Consider the following 17,107-nt stretch of genomic DNA (forward strand, 5'->3'; position numbering starts at 1 on the left):
CCAGCTTCAGAGAACCTTTGGTGAACCAAAGGCCAAACTTTAACTGCATAGAATGGAATTAATGATTGTGGTAGTAAGAGCACAAAGTGACATTAAGTCCTATTCATTTCTAATGTCTGTGCTGGCTTTGCAATGTGAAGGACATTATGTAGCATGTGTTTGCTGCCCTTGGTAAAAAGGATTCTAATGAATTGAACAGCACAGGGGGCCTCCAAGATTATGTAGTGCCATTTTAACCTTCTAATCTTAGAGCCATTCTTATGGACCTGCCAGAATGGGAGCGTGCACTGCTGAGTCCCATCCCAGAAACGCTCTCAGAGCAGAAATCTAGGGGATGTAAATTCAGTCCTTAACAGTGTGGCAGTCACAAGGCGGGCAAGCTGACAGAAACCTTGGAATCCTGCTTTGTTTCCATTAGAAATATTAACACAATTGCAATGTGATTGCAAGCCTTCTAATCTGGCATCTTTAGGCAGGCAAACTTTCCTCTGGAGGAGTTCCAGCAGATTTACCTGACTTGCTTCATAGTCTTCAGCTCTCCCCTTCCTCATGTTCATTAATACAGGCTTTAGATGGGCTTATTTGCATTGCAGGAATACTGCTGGAACTTTCTTCCTTGCATGTGAAGAGATTTCTCTGTCCATAGAAGCAACACGAGCAAAATATTTGGAGTGAAATGCATGCTACGTTGAAGTTAATGGCAAAACTCCCATTCACTTCAACGGAGCAGGAATTTCACTCTTTGCTGTTTTGAAGTCAGAGTTACTAATAGACTGTTAAATTATTCCTGCGTGCATCAAACAAAATGTGCTCAATGTTAATGTTTCTGCTGTGTTCAAAGGTTTAAAAGCAAGCATAACTGTGAACCTCTGTGTCTAAACATTGTTAAATGTAGTTTTGCTAGAAATAATAATGTCCCTGGAGATAAACCTAGAATAATAGACTCTGCTATATAATCTTCACTTTAAGCTAAAAATAGCATAAGTGGTGGTTTAATCTAAGCCATAATTATCAAGCTGCTGAAGCTGGTTTTGGTTCATTGCAACTAGAAATGTATGTTGTGTTTAGACCTTGAACAGTTGAGTCCCAAAAATGGAAAGAAGCAAAGCCAAGAGTGTAGTCAGAAAGCAAACAGGAGCCTTTGTGAAATAACATATATTGAAGCGTCCAATACCATTTTTTAAGGGACTGCTTCTGGCTTGCTCAGTCCAGCAGGTTGGAGACCTACAGAGTTCCTGTTAATCTGTGTTTTTGGCCCAACACTGGTGGCTGTTACTTTGCTAAATGTGACCTGGGCCAAACGAGACACTTTTTGTCTGAAAACCATTTTCCACTTCACGATGGAATCGGGAAAGATGTTAACATCTCAAAATGTTATTATTCTCCATAACTTCAAAAATAATTTTAATGATCGTTTCAAAGTAGGATGGAAAATCCTTCGCTTTCTTTTGCGTCTGGGCAGCATGATACAATAAGCTGAGTGCAAAACTGCCATTTAGGACTTCTGACACTGATGGAGTAGATGAACTTGCAGACATCATTTATCCCTTCTCTGCTGCCGTTGGAGCTGTTGCTGAAGGCTCACCTGATCCAGAGGAGATTCACCTTCCTAGAAGGACAGTAGAGTGAGGCTCCTCTGAACAGTGATTTACAGTAGCAGCCAATGGTAGACATCCCGTGGGGTGGTAGGGTGGAGAGAACTTTTAAAGTAAGACTTATCTATTTTAGAACACTTACCAAATTCTCACTGAATGTATTTGAGTTCCTCCCAGTATATTTATACTACACCATTTGTATTGTTTGTTTTGATGGCTTGTTTTGCTGAGTAGGTTACATTCTCTTCTCTGGTATGGGGCAGACTTTGTGCTTGTTTGGACAATGCTTGCAAAAATGGGACCTTGATTCTGATTAAGGCTCCTACCTGAGCTTTGCTGTTAGAGCTGTTACAGAGTCACAGAATAATTTGGGCCAGAGAGGCTAGTGGAGATCATGTGATCTGAACAGAAACTCAACACTTCAGAGTTTGGTCATCTTTGAACATCTTTGGTGTTCTAGCAGATATCCTTCAGATCTGTTACATCCAGGTTCACTCTTCATGAACCAAAAGGTAGTTATAATTTCTGGCAGGAAAATCTATGCAAAGCACTTTTAAAAACTGCCAGCAAACAAATACTAAAACCTGGATGAAGTTAAGGATAAATTGAAGGAACCTGCTATGTATAGTTTAATTTTATGTAAATATATACATATACAATTATTAAAAGTATAAACAATTCTGTAGTTTATTCATGAAACGTGCTCCACCATTAGGTGAATATTTCTGTATTATTTGGAAATGTCCTACATGATAACTTTATAGACGTTTTTCTTGTTTTGTTTTAATTAAACAGCATGGGAATGAGCCATGATGACGATCATCCTCCCTGTGCAGGGAGGTCTCATATTATGTCTGGAGAATGGGTCAAGGGCAGGAACCCCAGTGACCTCTCTTGGTCTTCATGCAGTCGCGATGACCTTGAAAACTTCCTAAAGTAAGGATTGCACTGTACTCTTTCATTGTGGTCTTACACGAACAGTTTAACTCTGAAAGCAGCTAATGCCATTATTGCTAGGAATGGGTTCAGCATGGAAAATTAGGATTAGAGGTGTTAGTGACAGGAAAATAATGGGAGAAAATGAGATATCTGTTTTTACATTAAAGCATACAGTTGTAAAAGAAGTTGTGTCTGAACTCAATGTGGTCCCTGACAGAAGGAAGATGCCACAAAGATATTCTGGTTTGTAAAAAATTGTTTTGAAGACAAGGATAAAAATCTTTCCTTTATGTTTGCGATAGATAAGAAACCAAAGGCTTAAAATTCAGCTAGAGGGATTCAGGTGAGACTTAACAGAAGTCTTTCTAGCAATCTGTGTAAGGCTTGTAAAGCTACTGGGATAGATAACCTAAGGGCAGAATTGATTCTGCATCAGATTTCAGACAAATATTTACACAGAATGATGTGAATACAGTGTATTCTGCTTCAGGGCCTGACATGGAGGATGAGTTCTCAAGAACCTTTCTATCCATAAGCTTAATGATTCAGTTTCCAGAATAATACTGGGAAAGACATCACTATCTCACACGAGCTCATCAGATTCCCTGTTAAAGACAGGACAAGAGCTGCTCTACAGCAGAGATCAAACATTGCAGTTCAAAGGTGCTTTCCCTTAAAGGCATGTTTAATTATCTCACTCCACAGGTCCAAGGTCAGCACCTGTTTGCTAGTAACAGACCCCCGAAGCCAATATGCAGTGCGGCTCCCTCACAAGTTGCCGGGAATGCACTACAGTGCCGATGAACAGTGCCAGATCCTCTTTGGGACCAATGCTACCTTCTGTAAAAATATGGAGGTAAGAGCTCATGCAACATATCTGGAAATGAGGTGGGATCTAGAAATATAGCTGTTAAATGTTGAAGAAGTGAAGGGGTTTGTATCTTCCTCGGAATTGTAGTGTGATTTTCAGATTGTTTAGCACTACTTGCTGCAAAATCAGTAGACAAACTTCCATTGGTTTTCACGTCAACAGCACATACATAATTCTGCAGTCCTTTTCTTCATATCTGTCTTGTTAATGTCCCACAGCAGACGCAGAAGAACTTTTGTTTTTACTCATTCTTAGTTTAGGCACTGTTCCCTTTCAATGCTGTTTCTCTGAAGAGCTCAGCAGAGATTGTTTTCCTAGTCATTCAGCTGAGATGAAAGTATCTTCTCACAGGAAAGCTTGCCTACTAGATGTCTGCGTGGATCTTTCAGTAGACCTCACCTGTACACTGTTGCAATGTCCTTATAAGCTGACTCTGATTCCTTACAAATGAAATAATAATGACTGCTTTGTTTATGGTGTCCATTAAATGTCTGTGTAGAATTAGGCCCCTTCCTATGTGTTTTCTAAGCAAAATAATGTTTAATCAGACTTTGGATATGACATGGCTAGTATCATATGGCTGGGCAGCATAATAGAAACAGTGATTTTCGGTGTTTCTAGAAGCAAGTCATATTTGAGATGAGGCAGCCTGACTTTTCTAACTGATTTTTCTGTCCTTCTTCTTTAGTATAAATTTCTCTATTTAGATATCTAAGCTCTTTTTAAAGTCTTATATGTAATTAGATGTCTTGTATTCTCGACAGAGCTTGTCTGCATCTCACTTCAAATAGGGAGAAAGGCTTAATTCCATCATGTCCTTAGAAACATCCAGAAGGAAGTCATGAAGCCCTGTATCATGTAACCAGTGTCAGCTGGGAGCAGTCCATCCTAGACAGGCATAGAGTCAGGTTTCTTGCTGTCATAACTAGCCACTTGTAAATTGTCCTTTAGTACCATTCTAAACAATCCCAAAATCTGAAATCATTTCTAACAGTGAAAATAATAATCAGTGATAACTAAGGTTTCTAAGTGCCAAATGACTAAAACGGTTGAAAATGTGCAAATCCTGGGAATGTGGTCTTAGTTTCAAATTTGTTGTTTTATTTGTTTTGGATTTGGAAGCAAGCTAATTTAGAACAATAAGAAAAGAATCTGGAGAGATTCGATTTTCCAGATCCATAAGGAAAATGCAGACCACTGGGACTACCATACTAGAAGGAAAATGTTAGAATTTAGGTCTGTAAAGAAAATCCCAGAGTTACCCAGGATAGTTTTTCCACTTGTGTGGGTGTCACAAAGCTTGAATAGTGTTGGAACAGATATTTGCTATTTTCCTTGTTGTGACTGAAAAAAAACCAAACACATCCTGTTTCTGGATTGGCCAATACCTACAAAGAATGTCAGCCTACTGGTAGGTGGTCAGCATTGCTCATGCATGCCCGCTATTACAGTCTGGAATTGTTTCAGGAACAAGTTTCTTGCCAGGATGACAAACCAACAGGTACTGTTCTTCTCTGCAAGATACAGACAGCAGGTAATTGTGCCTCCCATGATTTTTAACCTGTCATGTTACTTGACTTCTTTAGAACACATTAAAAGCTGTGTTCTTTCCTTCCATCAGTGCCTTAGAATCTCACCTCAGAAAAAGATGTTTGCTAAACCCTTAGTAGTTTCTAAAGAAAAGCCTTGTAAAACTTCTGCTAATTCAAAAGAGCTTACAAACACTTAGGAGTATTTATTTTTCTCTATCAGATGTTCATTACAGTTAACATTCATGCTGTAAAGCTTGGATCAATTATGGCACATGCTATAAATTTACATAAATAACTTCATCCTGTTATGCTATGAAGTGGAGTTTAAAGGCAATGAAATTAGTTCTTTTGAGGAAATTATCATCTTAAATTTCTAGACCTTAAAAGGCTTTTTTCTTTTCACCTTTGTGTTTCTCATGCTTCATCTGCAGAATGCCTGTATTGTAAGTCTCAAAGCTGTCTACAAAAATATGAACCAAGAAAAAAAATTGGCACTAGTCATTGGCATTAGCTGTAGAAATTATTGGCAAATGTAGCTGTCTCCTCTTTTAGCCAATGGTAATGTGGTATTTTTAATTCAATAAAGGATTTTAAAAAAATCTAAATGTAGAAGTAATAAACATTTGACAGTAAATATTTGTTACAAAAAGGAAATAAACTTCAGGAAATTAGCCTGTTCAGTCTTTTTATGATTGCATGTGTCTACTGTCTACTTTTCTTATTTAATAAAAGAGCTGCATTATAGCATTTCATTGGGGATAGCTGAGCCACATAATTACATCCGTCAAACTGGAGACCTACATGCAAAGATGTCATACAGTGATTGTAGAGCAAATTTCAGAGATAAATTCAAAATTTTACCATTTTTGAGAAACTGCAGAAACTTACTGTGCAGTAAGTTCCGTCCCTTTATGGCATCAAGAAACAGATTTTTAAAAGGATGTAATATCCTCTGCTTTCACAGAGAGTCAGGTGCCTAAATGCTTGGCAGTGTCTGGACCTCAGACACTGCTCCAACTTGATAGTTAAACCATGAATATTCAACATTATATTGGTATTTCAGATTGAATCTCCACAATTCCTCCTCCATATTTGTTCTTGATGGTATCTCATGTGCCATAATTCCTCCATCCCTGGAGGTGTTCAAGCCCAGGTTGGATGGGGCCCTTGGCAATCTGGTCTAGTACCAGGTCCAGGTTGGTGGCCCTGCCTGTGGCAGTGGGGCTGGAACTTGATGATCCTTGAGGTCCCTTCCCAAGCCATTCTATGATAATACAAAGTTGTGGCCTTCAGAATTGTAACAGTCTGCCAAACCAGAAAAAGGTAATTTTTGGCTGTTCTATTCCAAATTTGCAAAACAGCAATGAAAAACTATGAGGTAGGCTCACTTGTACATATATTATACCATTAAACCTTTTGGCATTCGTTTTTAATTTGGACACTGACTCTACATTTTAATATAGTAGAATTTAAAAAATAATTAAAAACAATAATTAACAGTCAGAACATAAAAATCAACTCTACAGTTTTATGCTGCTGTAAGCTACGGCTTCTTAGATGTGTAATTCAGGATCAGCTTCTGTAACATGTCTGCTGCGTAGGATGTCCTTGTGCATGTTGACTGTTCAAGGAGCTGTGGAATCAGGTTTTTAGGCTGGAGGGTTGTCAGGCAGGGAACAATCATTCCTGTTAATTAAAAGATACCATTTCTATTGTGGTATTGTATGTTTAATAGGTAACAAGATTACATGCCCTCTTGCAGTGCTACCAGAGTTTCTGGTCCACCTAAGAGTTTGCGCAGTCCTTTTTGTTTTGAGGGAGAGAAGTTACTGCTAGCAGAAATGAGATAAATGATTCCACTATTGTCAAGTTCTGAGCAAAATCGGAAAATGCACTTTTGACACTGCACAGTGCATTGTCAGTGTACCCCAAACACAGAGACCTTTTTGGGCTCTGGTTGCTGAATGCTGATGAGAGTTTGGGGCCAATATTCAAGGTAGTGCAAATTACTGGAAATTCAACCTGCCTGGCCTCTGTTCTACAGATCTGTGCGATGAATCAAGTATTGTGAATTCATTTGACCCCTACGCAGGAGGAAGTAAAAGGCTTCTGTCCCACTCGAGCTATGAAGACCTCTGCAGAGAGTAGACTTTAACACTTTGCTGTCCTTTAGTTTAGCAGTTCAGTCAGTGAGAGAAAAAGCAGAAATGCTTCATGCCCGAGTCTGTCTCAAAGCAGAAGTGGTGTTTCTCCACAGAAATGCATAAAAATGAACTGTTCATGATTTCATGTGAGAATATCCTGTGCGTATAATCTGAACGCTGAGTTTATTTTTCAGACTGGCAAGCCTACTAATAAGGGCTTTTGCACTGAAATTATGTTTATGGAAAAAATGTGACTTCTATCTCTTGTATCCAGTGTTTAGCTTTTTGTTTTATGTGACTTTTGGCTTATTTATTATTAACACATTTTTGCGGGTTTTTACATAACCATTATCTTTCAGCATTGTTTTGAGTCAAAACTGTGCTTAGGTTAAAATGGCATGTGGGAAGAGACTGACATTGCTTCAGAGGGATTTTGTGCTGAAAAAGGGGCACTCAACTCAGATGTAGCTGGGAATGTGGATCTTGATGTGACACTGATGTTAGAAAATTTAAAACATCTAGTATTGGCTCTGCTGTTTTACTTGAACTGAAGTTGTTTTGCAATAAATATATGCATCTCCCAGTTTCTGAAAGCCACAAAGCAGCAGCATGAAACAAGGAGGCATAATTGACTGTAAGCCAAACGTGGCTAAATAGACTTCTGGGCTAAAATGGAAAAGGAACAGAAAAGAAAATGTGAGGGTAGAGGAACTGTAATAATCAATGAGGAGCAACAATTGTAATAATTAAGTGGGTTGTAAATATCGCTTCAGTTCTCATATTTTATGGTGTGATGGTAAATATAATAATAACATGAGCTAATGTGGGTTTTCTGTGGTCTTGATGTTAATCACTAAGAGACTGCCAGAGTGGACTCTTGGACTCCATGCATGTGAATCAATGGGGCTCTGTTTTTTCTTTGCAGAGTCATTTGTGAGATCCAGACAATGATAGTAAGCCCTATTATTTAGTAATGTATAGACTATTTACAAGAGCATGGTCTTTAGATTGTGAGCTGATTTCCTCTGAAAATAATAGAGGTTGTATTGTAATTTTCTACATAACCAGGGACTTTGTCTACATAATTTTCTATCACACGCACACACTTTAACTTCTGTGTAAATACAATAATAATAGATCTGGAAAATGATGATATAATAATAATGTAGCTGGAAAAACTGAGGGTTGCAGGGCAGAAGCTGAGCAATTCTAAAAATAAATTTAGGAGATTTTTTTAATAAGTAAAGGCAACAATTTACTCAATTGCTATAATATATTTTATAGTTTTCCTAGTGCAGATTGTCAAAATTGAGACTATTTTCACGTTGACTGTTACATATGAAACTGAAGTGTCCTATTTCACTGCTTCTGAACGTTGCAGAAAGACCTTTTTCTCTTTGCTTTCAGTGGAAATACTTTTTGTTTAAGAGAGAGAAAGAGAGAGAGAAGCAGAGTTCCTGCCTGGGCAGCACAGCCCAGTTTACAATTATTGGAATGCTTCAGAAATTTTTGTATGTGTTTCAGTTTGGAACATGGTCAAAACACATTCTGGTGCAGTGGTTTAAAGAAAAATAAAAAGAGAGAGGGGAACCAAAATAAAATTATAAAAATACTATGTGGAAATTTAAGAATATAAAAATAACAAACTCTTAAAAATAATACCGATAGCCTATTAAGAATCAAGCACTTGAGCTTGGAAATTCTGCCGTTTTCTTATTAAGACACAGAGGGAGGGAGAAGGAATTAGTACAGCCTTGTGATGTGGCATCTGCAGCTGAAGCTTGAACTTAACAAAATTAGCCAAAATACTATTGAGTATCAGCCTGAAAATAGTGTGTAACAAGCTTGAAGGGCGTTCAGACCTCTCCCATTGGCCTTCTGGGAACTTCCCATCTGTGAAACACTTCAAGAGAAAACTCCCAGACTCTTCACAGCCACATCTAAACATTGTGTGTCCATATCCATATTTATTTTTGCTAGTCCTCTTTTCCTTTCCCCGTGGCCAAGAAATGCAGTCTGTGATTTCATCTTTTTAATTCCCTCAGGTTTTTTGAGTTTTGTTTTTTTTCTTTCAAAATGAACGACACGGAATTTTTACGTTTCTTTGTCTCACCATCTCTCCTGCAGTGCTGTTCGTAGAACCCTAGGAGCAGAGTTTTACTATGACAGATGATGGCATAGTTGGCAAACAGTCCCTGCTGCATCCACTCTAGAGGGGTCAGGGCTCATCTTCCTGTCTGTAAGTGTGCTTTGGGCAGCTCTTAGGGAGACTTACTGCTAACATTGTCAGAACAGGAGCTATCTGCGCATTTCAAATCATTAGACTATCATCTACTGTTAGAAAGGTTATTTGAAGAATATAATCAATTAATAATTTCTTTCAAACTCAAACCATCCTAATCTGTCAGTGGTTAGTGTGGAATGTCATAGTAGTTACTGTTTTGGAATTTAATAGATTTTTTTTCTCTCTCTCTCAAAAATATGAAGAGGGAATGTTGTGTTTTGATTGTAGATCAGAAAAGATCTTAGCATCACTCCGTGTGGGTATAAGGAGTCAGATGTATTGCATAAGGATCCATGTCTTGGTAGCTGGTGTAAAGCATATCAAGCCATCTAGCTCAGATAACCAACCCAGCTTGCTACCATGTTTGCTGGCCTTGGTTTGTTGTATTTTCTCTTATGCAGAGCATTAACAAATCTCGGAAATGCTTATCATGAATTTTTTGTACTGTTCTGCAAGGAAAAAGGGTAGCGCCGGAAAGCAGTTGACTCTGAAGGGCCATTTCCTCAAGAGTACTTTAATCTCAAAGAGCAGTTCCTCAGAAGTTAAAACAAACTCTTTGACTCTGTACACTTTGTCTCATTTTGGTGACTTTCCAGTCACATAAGTACTGATGAAGAGGCCATTCTTTGAGTTAACAGTATTGCACTGATATGAAAACTAATATAAAGGGGAATCAATTCTGAATTTGTTTGTTGGCTCCAAGCAGGCAAGTTATTGGCCATGCTCATCTAGAAAGCATTGATGAGCCCTCGAGTTTTTGTATTTTCTGAAGAAGGACGTAATCAGGTAGTGAAAGCAAAGAGATGCTTTCTAAAAGCGCTTCTCTAGCTGTGCCTCTTCTTAGGCTCATTTTTTAAATAGTGAATGGAGGTGGCCTCTGTCTAACAGTAGAAAGATCCATTCTTTGTTGTTGCTGAATAAAATTATGCATTATGAGTTTGCTGGATTTTGGCCAGTTTTGTTATATTAAGAACTTAGTGGATATTGACCCTTGACTGAATATTCTAGGGTAGACCTTGTGATCATTTCTCAAGCCTTTCCATGACATTCAGATCACATCTGTCATTTGGACAGACATGCAAATACTTTCACTATTGGATCTACCACTTGTTCCTTGGATTATCGACTTTACAGAAAGGTCAGCAGCTGCCCACTGATACATACACCCAAACATTGCAATTATCTTATCTGGGGCAGCAAATGGCTCCTCTTCAGAAGTGCTTTCCAATTTTATACCATTATGATTTTCAGAACCTTTCATCTAGTTTTCAACAGGAAGAAACTGCACTAACACTGGTGGCAAACAACAGTGCTCACCTCCTTTGCGATCCATGGTAGACTCAGTTATTTATACACACAGAAGTAATGGCACTGACATAGAAAAGGAGGGCGTTGTTTGTCATACTGTGTTGTATAAAGAAGGCCCCCTCAGAAGCATGCTGTGTGGCTTCAAGAACCCATACACAGGTCTTTGAACAGAACAGTGTGTGTAAATTGTGTTTCTTGTTCTTAATAGGTGTTAATTAGGATTCTGTTTATCAGCATGTTTTATCTCACTGTTAGCTACTTGCCAAGCCAAAACCTTGGCAAAATTAAAGAGATCTGATACTTCATTGAAAGCCAGTCTATTTATAAACGTGCCCTTGTGTTAAGTGGTCTCTTGCTTCTCTTCCTTAAGGATATTTGTTCTTGGTAAGTCCTTCTTCATAATCCTCTCGTTTTGACAGCAAAATTGATTTCACGGTGGTTAATTCTGCCCCTGGAAATAAGAAGCTGCCCATCTTTCCAATGGGCAGCAGGAACAAATTCTTTTTCAGAAGAATTAACTGTGAGGCTTTTTGTAGTGGTGGTTGTGTTGTAGTTTGTTGGTTTTGGATGAATCCAAGATTGGGAAGTGAATGTGTAGGGAAGGAACTAGCTTCTGTAGAGCTGTTAGCTGGTGGGTAGGCTCTCTTTATTCGCTAGATTCTCTTTTTGTTTTGGAGATTTGGAAGCTTCCCTTTGTAGGGAATAATCTGAGGCTTGAGACTGAGGAGGTTTGTGAGCGTTCTCTTCTCACTGAGATCATATGAGGTCATTGGACAGAATCACACAGCTTTTAGTAACTGATGATGCAACAGCTAACCCAGAAACTAACAGACTCTAGACTGATTGCCTGTGGGCAAAGAGCTGGCTGAATTAATGCTGGCTTCTCCTCATTTCCAGCTGCAGCACTGATTTAAAGAACCTTAAAATAGATTGCTTCCCTACAGCCACATGTGAGTGGTCGCAGTGCTTCACACACTGAGTCTGTGCTGGCATGTGTCTGGGATGGGGGCTGCATGCAAGGTAAATACCATCTTCAGAGACAGTATGTGTTGTGCAAAAGTATGAGGAACTGTGAAAGGTGGGAAGGCACACAGCCAGACATGTTCCTGGGGGTGTCCCAGGCGTTGTTTCTCATTTTACTCTGAAGTTTAGCCAGCAGGCAGAGCGAGTCTGTAGCTGTGACACTGAGCAGAGGACTGCTGAACTTTGAGCTGAGCTTTTGCTGGTGTCTGAGCAGACTTTCAGTAAGACATTTAATCCCTTCCTGTTCCTGACTTGTCACCTAAAACAAAGAGGAAAAGCTTCTTTTGTCTCCATAATTCCAGGAGCTTGTTTAGACTGCAAATTCTCTGAGGAAGAGAAAACACCTGGCACAGTAAGGCCCCTTTCTCAAATAGGTGCCATTATAACAGCTGCAGTCGGAAGCATCGTTCATGTGCCAAGCAGATCCCTCCCAGTTTGGGAGCTTCCAGGCGGTGACCTCTCTCAGGACTGACATCTAACAGCTATGCAGGCACGTTTTCCTATCTTGCAGGAGTTTCTGAGAGTCTAAAATTTGTCCCTTTGATTTTGGTTCACTTGTTTCTTTTCTGTTTGTATAAATTCCTTAAAGTTTCAGTATTTCAATTTAAAAAAAAAGAAGGAAATCTGCATTTTTATTGAAATATTACATTTCAACAACAATCTCACTTATTTTTTTTCCCCTCCTGGAAATACATCAGGCTGGGGGCTGATCCAAGGATGACCTTTCTGCACAGCCAGTTTCATCCATATTTTTCCAGAGAAAAATAACTATCATTGGAAAATCCTCACAGGCAATTGGTGGATGCTGTAAGGAGGACGTCGCAGGCAGGGATCTTTCTTAAACCTGGTTGCTGACACAATTAGCAGAAGTAGAGATCTTTTGATGGCTTCTTCTATGTCAGTATAAGCTCTGAACTGACACTGATATACAAGTGGCTTTGTTTTAAGTTGTGCCATTTTTTGCTTTGATGTTTCCCCGCAAAGCTGGCTATTTAATTATTTTTAAAAATCAGTCATTGTAACTGGTTAAAGTAGAGGACTGTTTAACGAGGATTTTTGTTTGGGTTTATATTGCAGCTGAGGAGAATGTCTGATCTCTTTTGAAATGAGCTATTAACATGATAAAACATCTTGGGAATATACAATAGAAGGCTGATGGTTTAATCTTTGCTGAGGTATCTGAAAGCTGCATTAAATACAGGGGACTGCACTAATGAGTATTTCAGCTTTGTAGTGGTATGGCACTAGAACACAGAGCTGAAGCGCAGTTACCAGATTTTTCTATAACTGCTTCCTGAAATATGCTTTGCATTTAGTATTCAGAATCAAATACAGAGATACTATAAAAATCCTATGTTTTCCATACCTCAAAAATGGATATTTTCAGAAAGGCAGGTATTGGTAAAAGAGATTTTTTCTTTATTGTGTGCATGTGAATGTGTTCATGTATATACATGTCTATGTACAGATATAGACATAGGTACATATACATGTAAGTGAATATTTGCACCAGCTGTGTTTACAGGCTGGTTTGGGTGCTGTGGTTCTGCTCATACGGACTCACCTGTTTGAGGTTAGTTGTGCCCAATGCTTCCTCCAGGCCATGGCTCATAGCTGGGCCTGTTAGCTGAGTGTATCACCTTCCACATTCTTGTGGACTATGGAGGAATTCTGTTTGGCAACTAAAATTTTATAAAAACCTGCTTTATTTCTATGGCTTTGTTTCTATCACCTCTCTTTTTCCTCTCCCCCCCCCCCATCTTTTTTTCTATTTTTTACATCAAACAGGAGACTTTAACATTATTTTGCATGCAGCTTCTAGAATTCAGTAGTCCACCATACTCATAGATTGCCTTGAATTATAGTTGTAGCTACATCTATCATGTTCTGCTTCTGTATCTAGAACCTCCTATGATACGGCCCTCTTAGGTCTGTGTTATGTTTTTAATGTCTCTGTCTTAGAATCCTTTTTCAATCATTCATGTATGTAGTATTAATATAAAGAATAACTCATTGCTTTTTGATCCCTGTGAGTTAAAACAGATGCAGGGCTGCTGTGGTTTTACCTCCAGGAAAATAAGCATCCTCTCAAAGCTGTAAGTTTGGCATTTTGGGAAAATGCTTTCACAGTTTAAAGGATTTATTGCCTTAGATCACTATTCTGTCTGTAAGGCTTGACAGTTAATAGACGTACTTCTTGATTTTAGTGCTCACCAGGGAAGGAGGGGTTTTGAGAACTGGGGAGTTGCAGTGTGGAACAATTGACTTCTCAGTTTGTCCTGATATCTGTGGCTTGTCAGTTCTTCTGTCTCTGCGTACCTGTCTGTACAATACCATGTGGTGTCCTCTCTGCTAATGGGTGCTCAAGAGCTGTGGGTAAAACACTTATTAGTCACAATCATGTAGTCGAAATGACATCTGCTATTTTCTCATATGCACTACTAACTTAGGAAAAACGATGGGAAAATTTGCTGATTTATGTTTCCCTTGTGTATTTGCTGTTGTTTGTATGCTTGATGATAACTGTCTGTGTTGTGTTTGGTACAGATGTTGCTAAATTGTGCTGTCTGCTTCTAGTTTTTGTGAATGTTCTTTTGGTTTAAGCAGTGCAAAAGCCTATTTCCAGAGAGAAATATAAAAACAAAACAGGGTGCAGAGACTGCTGTGATAACTTATTTCATTTCAGTATGTTCTGCATCATCACTACTGGTGTTGGGATTTGTCTCGTCCACACCCTCTGCCATACAGCTCTATTTCACGGAGACACAGCGTGTGTGTACACAAAACACACATGCACCCACAGCCTCAAACATCATATTGTGAGAGAACCAAAAGGTCTGAGCATGTTGACTCAACTATTTAACGAGGTGCAATAAATCTTGACAAGACCAGCTGGCACTGGAATCAGGCTTCTCATCTTTTTACCATTACATTGAAACGTGAACAATAGTGGAAAGAAATGAAACTCTTCTTTTTCATTTTTTGGTACTCGGATCTGTAGCACTGTATTGAATTCATCTACTTTCATGGAATGCAAAGTGCAGTGGATGCTGTGGAAAATTTTAACGATATAAAAGCCCTTTTTCCTGCTTCTTTTTCTCAGATTCTGAAAATATCATTGATCTGACAGATCACGCAAGTGTGGTCACCATTAATATCTGTCTAGCACATGTTTGTTGAGCAGAACAGCAGTGCTAAGAAATGGTACCCAAAGCATGTTCATAGTCTGGTGGTGAGATGTGTGGCACCTCATGCTGCTCTTGCCCTAACATCTGACTTCTCACCTTCTCTATCATATTGGACTGTAGCAGCTACTGCTCACTCCCAAACCTTCTCTTTCTCCCAGCCTGTCTGCATTTTTATAGCTTATCAGCAAGCTCCTCTGCTGCATGGCACACTGTGAAACTCATTCCTCATATTGCTTCTTCAGATCTTTCTCTCTCAAAGGCCATACCACCAAGATCAGCAGGGTTACTTAGTTTCACCATGCCTAGTTCTGTGAGTACCTTTAGTGGAAAAACATGCAAGTAATTAAGCAGCTCGGACACCCAGATTTTTGAAGTGATTCCAAAGCACTCGTCTTTTGGCCTCCCAAATAGGATTCCTACTTAATGAACCAGATTTATTTTAGAGAAAAATAAATCCTTTTACATAATGGGCTTCTTGTTTAGGATGGGTTTTGTTCTGATGATGATATCCATCAATGTCTTTTATGTACCCAGCCCCAACAGTTGACAACAAGCAGTCCTTAAAAATAATGGCTCCCAAACCAACTAGATGCCTCTGGATTCACGTGAGAGAGACTGCCTGAGTTTTGCAGTGTATCTCATAATGATAGCTGACATCCAGAAGTAATAATTGCACCTCATTGCTTTACAATTACAGCATTTGATGTGTGCTGGGCTCTGGTGCTTGGTGGAAGGAGATACATCCTGTAAAACAAAGTTGGATCCCCCTCTGGATGGCACTGAGTGTGGCGCAGACAAGGTAATCAAAATGCTCAGCAGCGATGAGTTTGTTTTTTCCAGCATTGTCAGTGAAATAATGTCTTCAAGATTCAGTATTTATCACGCATCCATATTTTACACCAAATCTGTAACAAAAAATTGCTCAATTAACAGCTGGATTGGGGTAGATCTTTCTGATTTTATTATTTCAATTCCTGTAGCCTCTGGAGACCACAGCTTGTGGTCCAGGTGCTAGACAAACACCGTAGGAAAACCCCATGCCTCACTCTGCTAAGTGCACAGTACCCTGTGAGTCATGTTAGGTAGTCACCCACTCTTCACAAGTTTGTTCATTGCTGCAGGTGGTGCTTAAAGAACGAAATGTTTTTTCAGTGCAGGCTAAGGTAAGGCAGTGTTCTTGGATGTACTTGAGATAGGAAGTATGGGGAGCATTTAGACTGGCATTTTGGGAGTGGAGGCAGATGGTTAAAGAACAAGAGACTATTTAAAAACTTTTTATTTACTAAAAGTAGCTCAAAACATGTTGAGATCAAATTCAGTGATGTTATTTTTTCAGTAATATTTGCTTTACTGTATGCATCTACTTAGATGAGTAAGGTGTGTATGGACTTTCCAGAGTCCAGGTCAATGGATAAAACAGTCACAAGAAACACAAAATAAACTCATAGGTTATTAGATCTCCCTCCAGTGAAATTCACTGCTCCAGTAGCTCACTTCAGTGCTGTAAGAGCGGGAGTTTTTGAAACTGAGCTGCTACCTCCCAGCTGTGCTAACAAAAGTACACTTAAGTGAACATGTTTAACCTCTAAGATGAGATGTGCTGGGTGGTGTGTGGTTCATTCTCCCACTGTGGCTGATAAGTCATTAAGCTACAAAGGAACTTGACAGCTTTGGTAACTGCCAACCCCTTTACTTACTAGTTTTGGATTCTAGTATTTATTGTATACTGTGCGGATAGAGAGGTAAGAAAGAGTAAACTTTAAAAGATTGTTGCTAAAAAGAAAGATTAGAAGCCTTTGCTTCCAAATGGAAGATAAACAATGACAAGAAAGGCTGTGTTCTGGAAAGCTTAACAAGGAAATTGAGACAAGAAGTTTTTAAATATATGTTTTTCTAACTACAGGAGTCTCAGCAATTCTTTCATAATACTGCTTTGCAGTGCTTACTGTATCATATCCTGGACAGAGCAAGAGAATGGGCCAAGTTTGCTACTTGGCTAGGAGCCAGCGTAGCTTATTAGAATCGAAGGATGTTTGGGGCTTTAGCCAAGTTAGGGTCAAAATACTCAATGATTTTGTACATACAGGGAATACTGCTGATGAAGACATTGCTTTGGGATATAATTTCTTGGATTTGGTTTCTGTGAAGAACATTGTTTGAAGTCTTTGCATTTAGATAATTATGTTCATTATGAAGCAAGGGGCTGATTTCTGCGATTATGTT

At 39.0% G+C, this 17,107-nt stretch overlaps 1 protein-coding gene across 3 annotated transcripts in view; it reads left to right on the forward strand.

The window, feature by feature from the left end:
* ADAMTS17 (ADAM metallopeptidase with thrombospondin type 1 motif 17) overlaps positions 1-17,107 on the forward strand; it is a 144,214-nt gene that overhangs the window by 63,747 nt on the left and 63,360 nt on the right. For all 3 annotated transcript variants that reach the window (XM_015873158.3, XM_015873159.3, XM_032446811.2), the window contains 3 exons: positions 2,391-2,531; positions 3,240-3,390; positions 15,582-15,683. In XM_015873158.3, the coding sequence (XP_015728644.3) occupies positions 2,391-2,531; positions 3,240-3,390; positions 15,582-15,683 (394 nt within the window). The remainder of the gene's footprint in view (positions 1-2,390; positions 2,532-3,239; positions 3,391-15,581; positions 15,684-17,107) is intronic.

This window comes from Coturnix japonica, chromosome 14, assembly GCF_054131305.1.
Source record: "Coturnix japonica strain WE chromosome 14, WE-NBRP24, whole genome shotgun sequence".
Taxonomy (NCBI): Eukaryota; Metazoa; Chordata; class Aves; order Galliformes; family Phasianidae; genus Coturnix; species Coturnix japonica.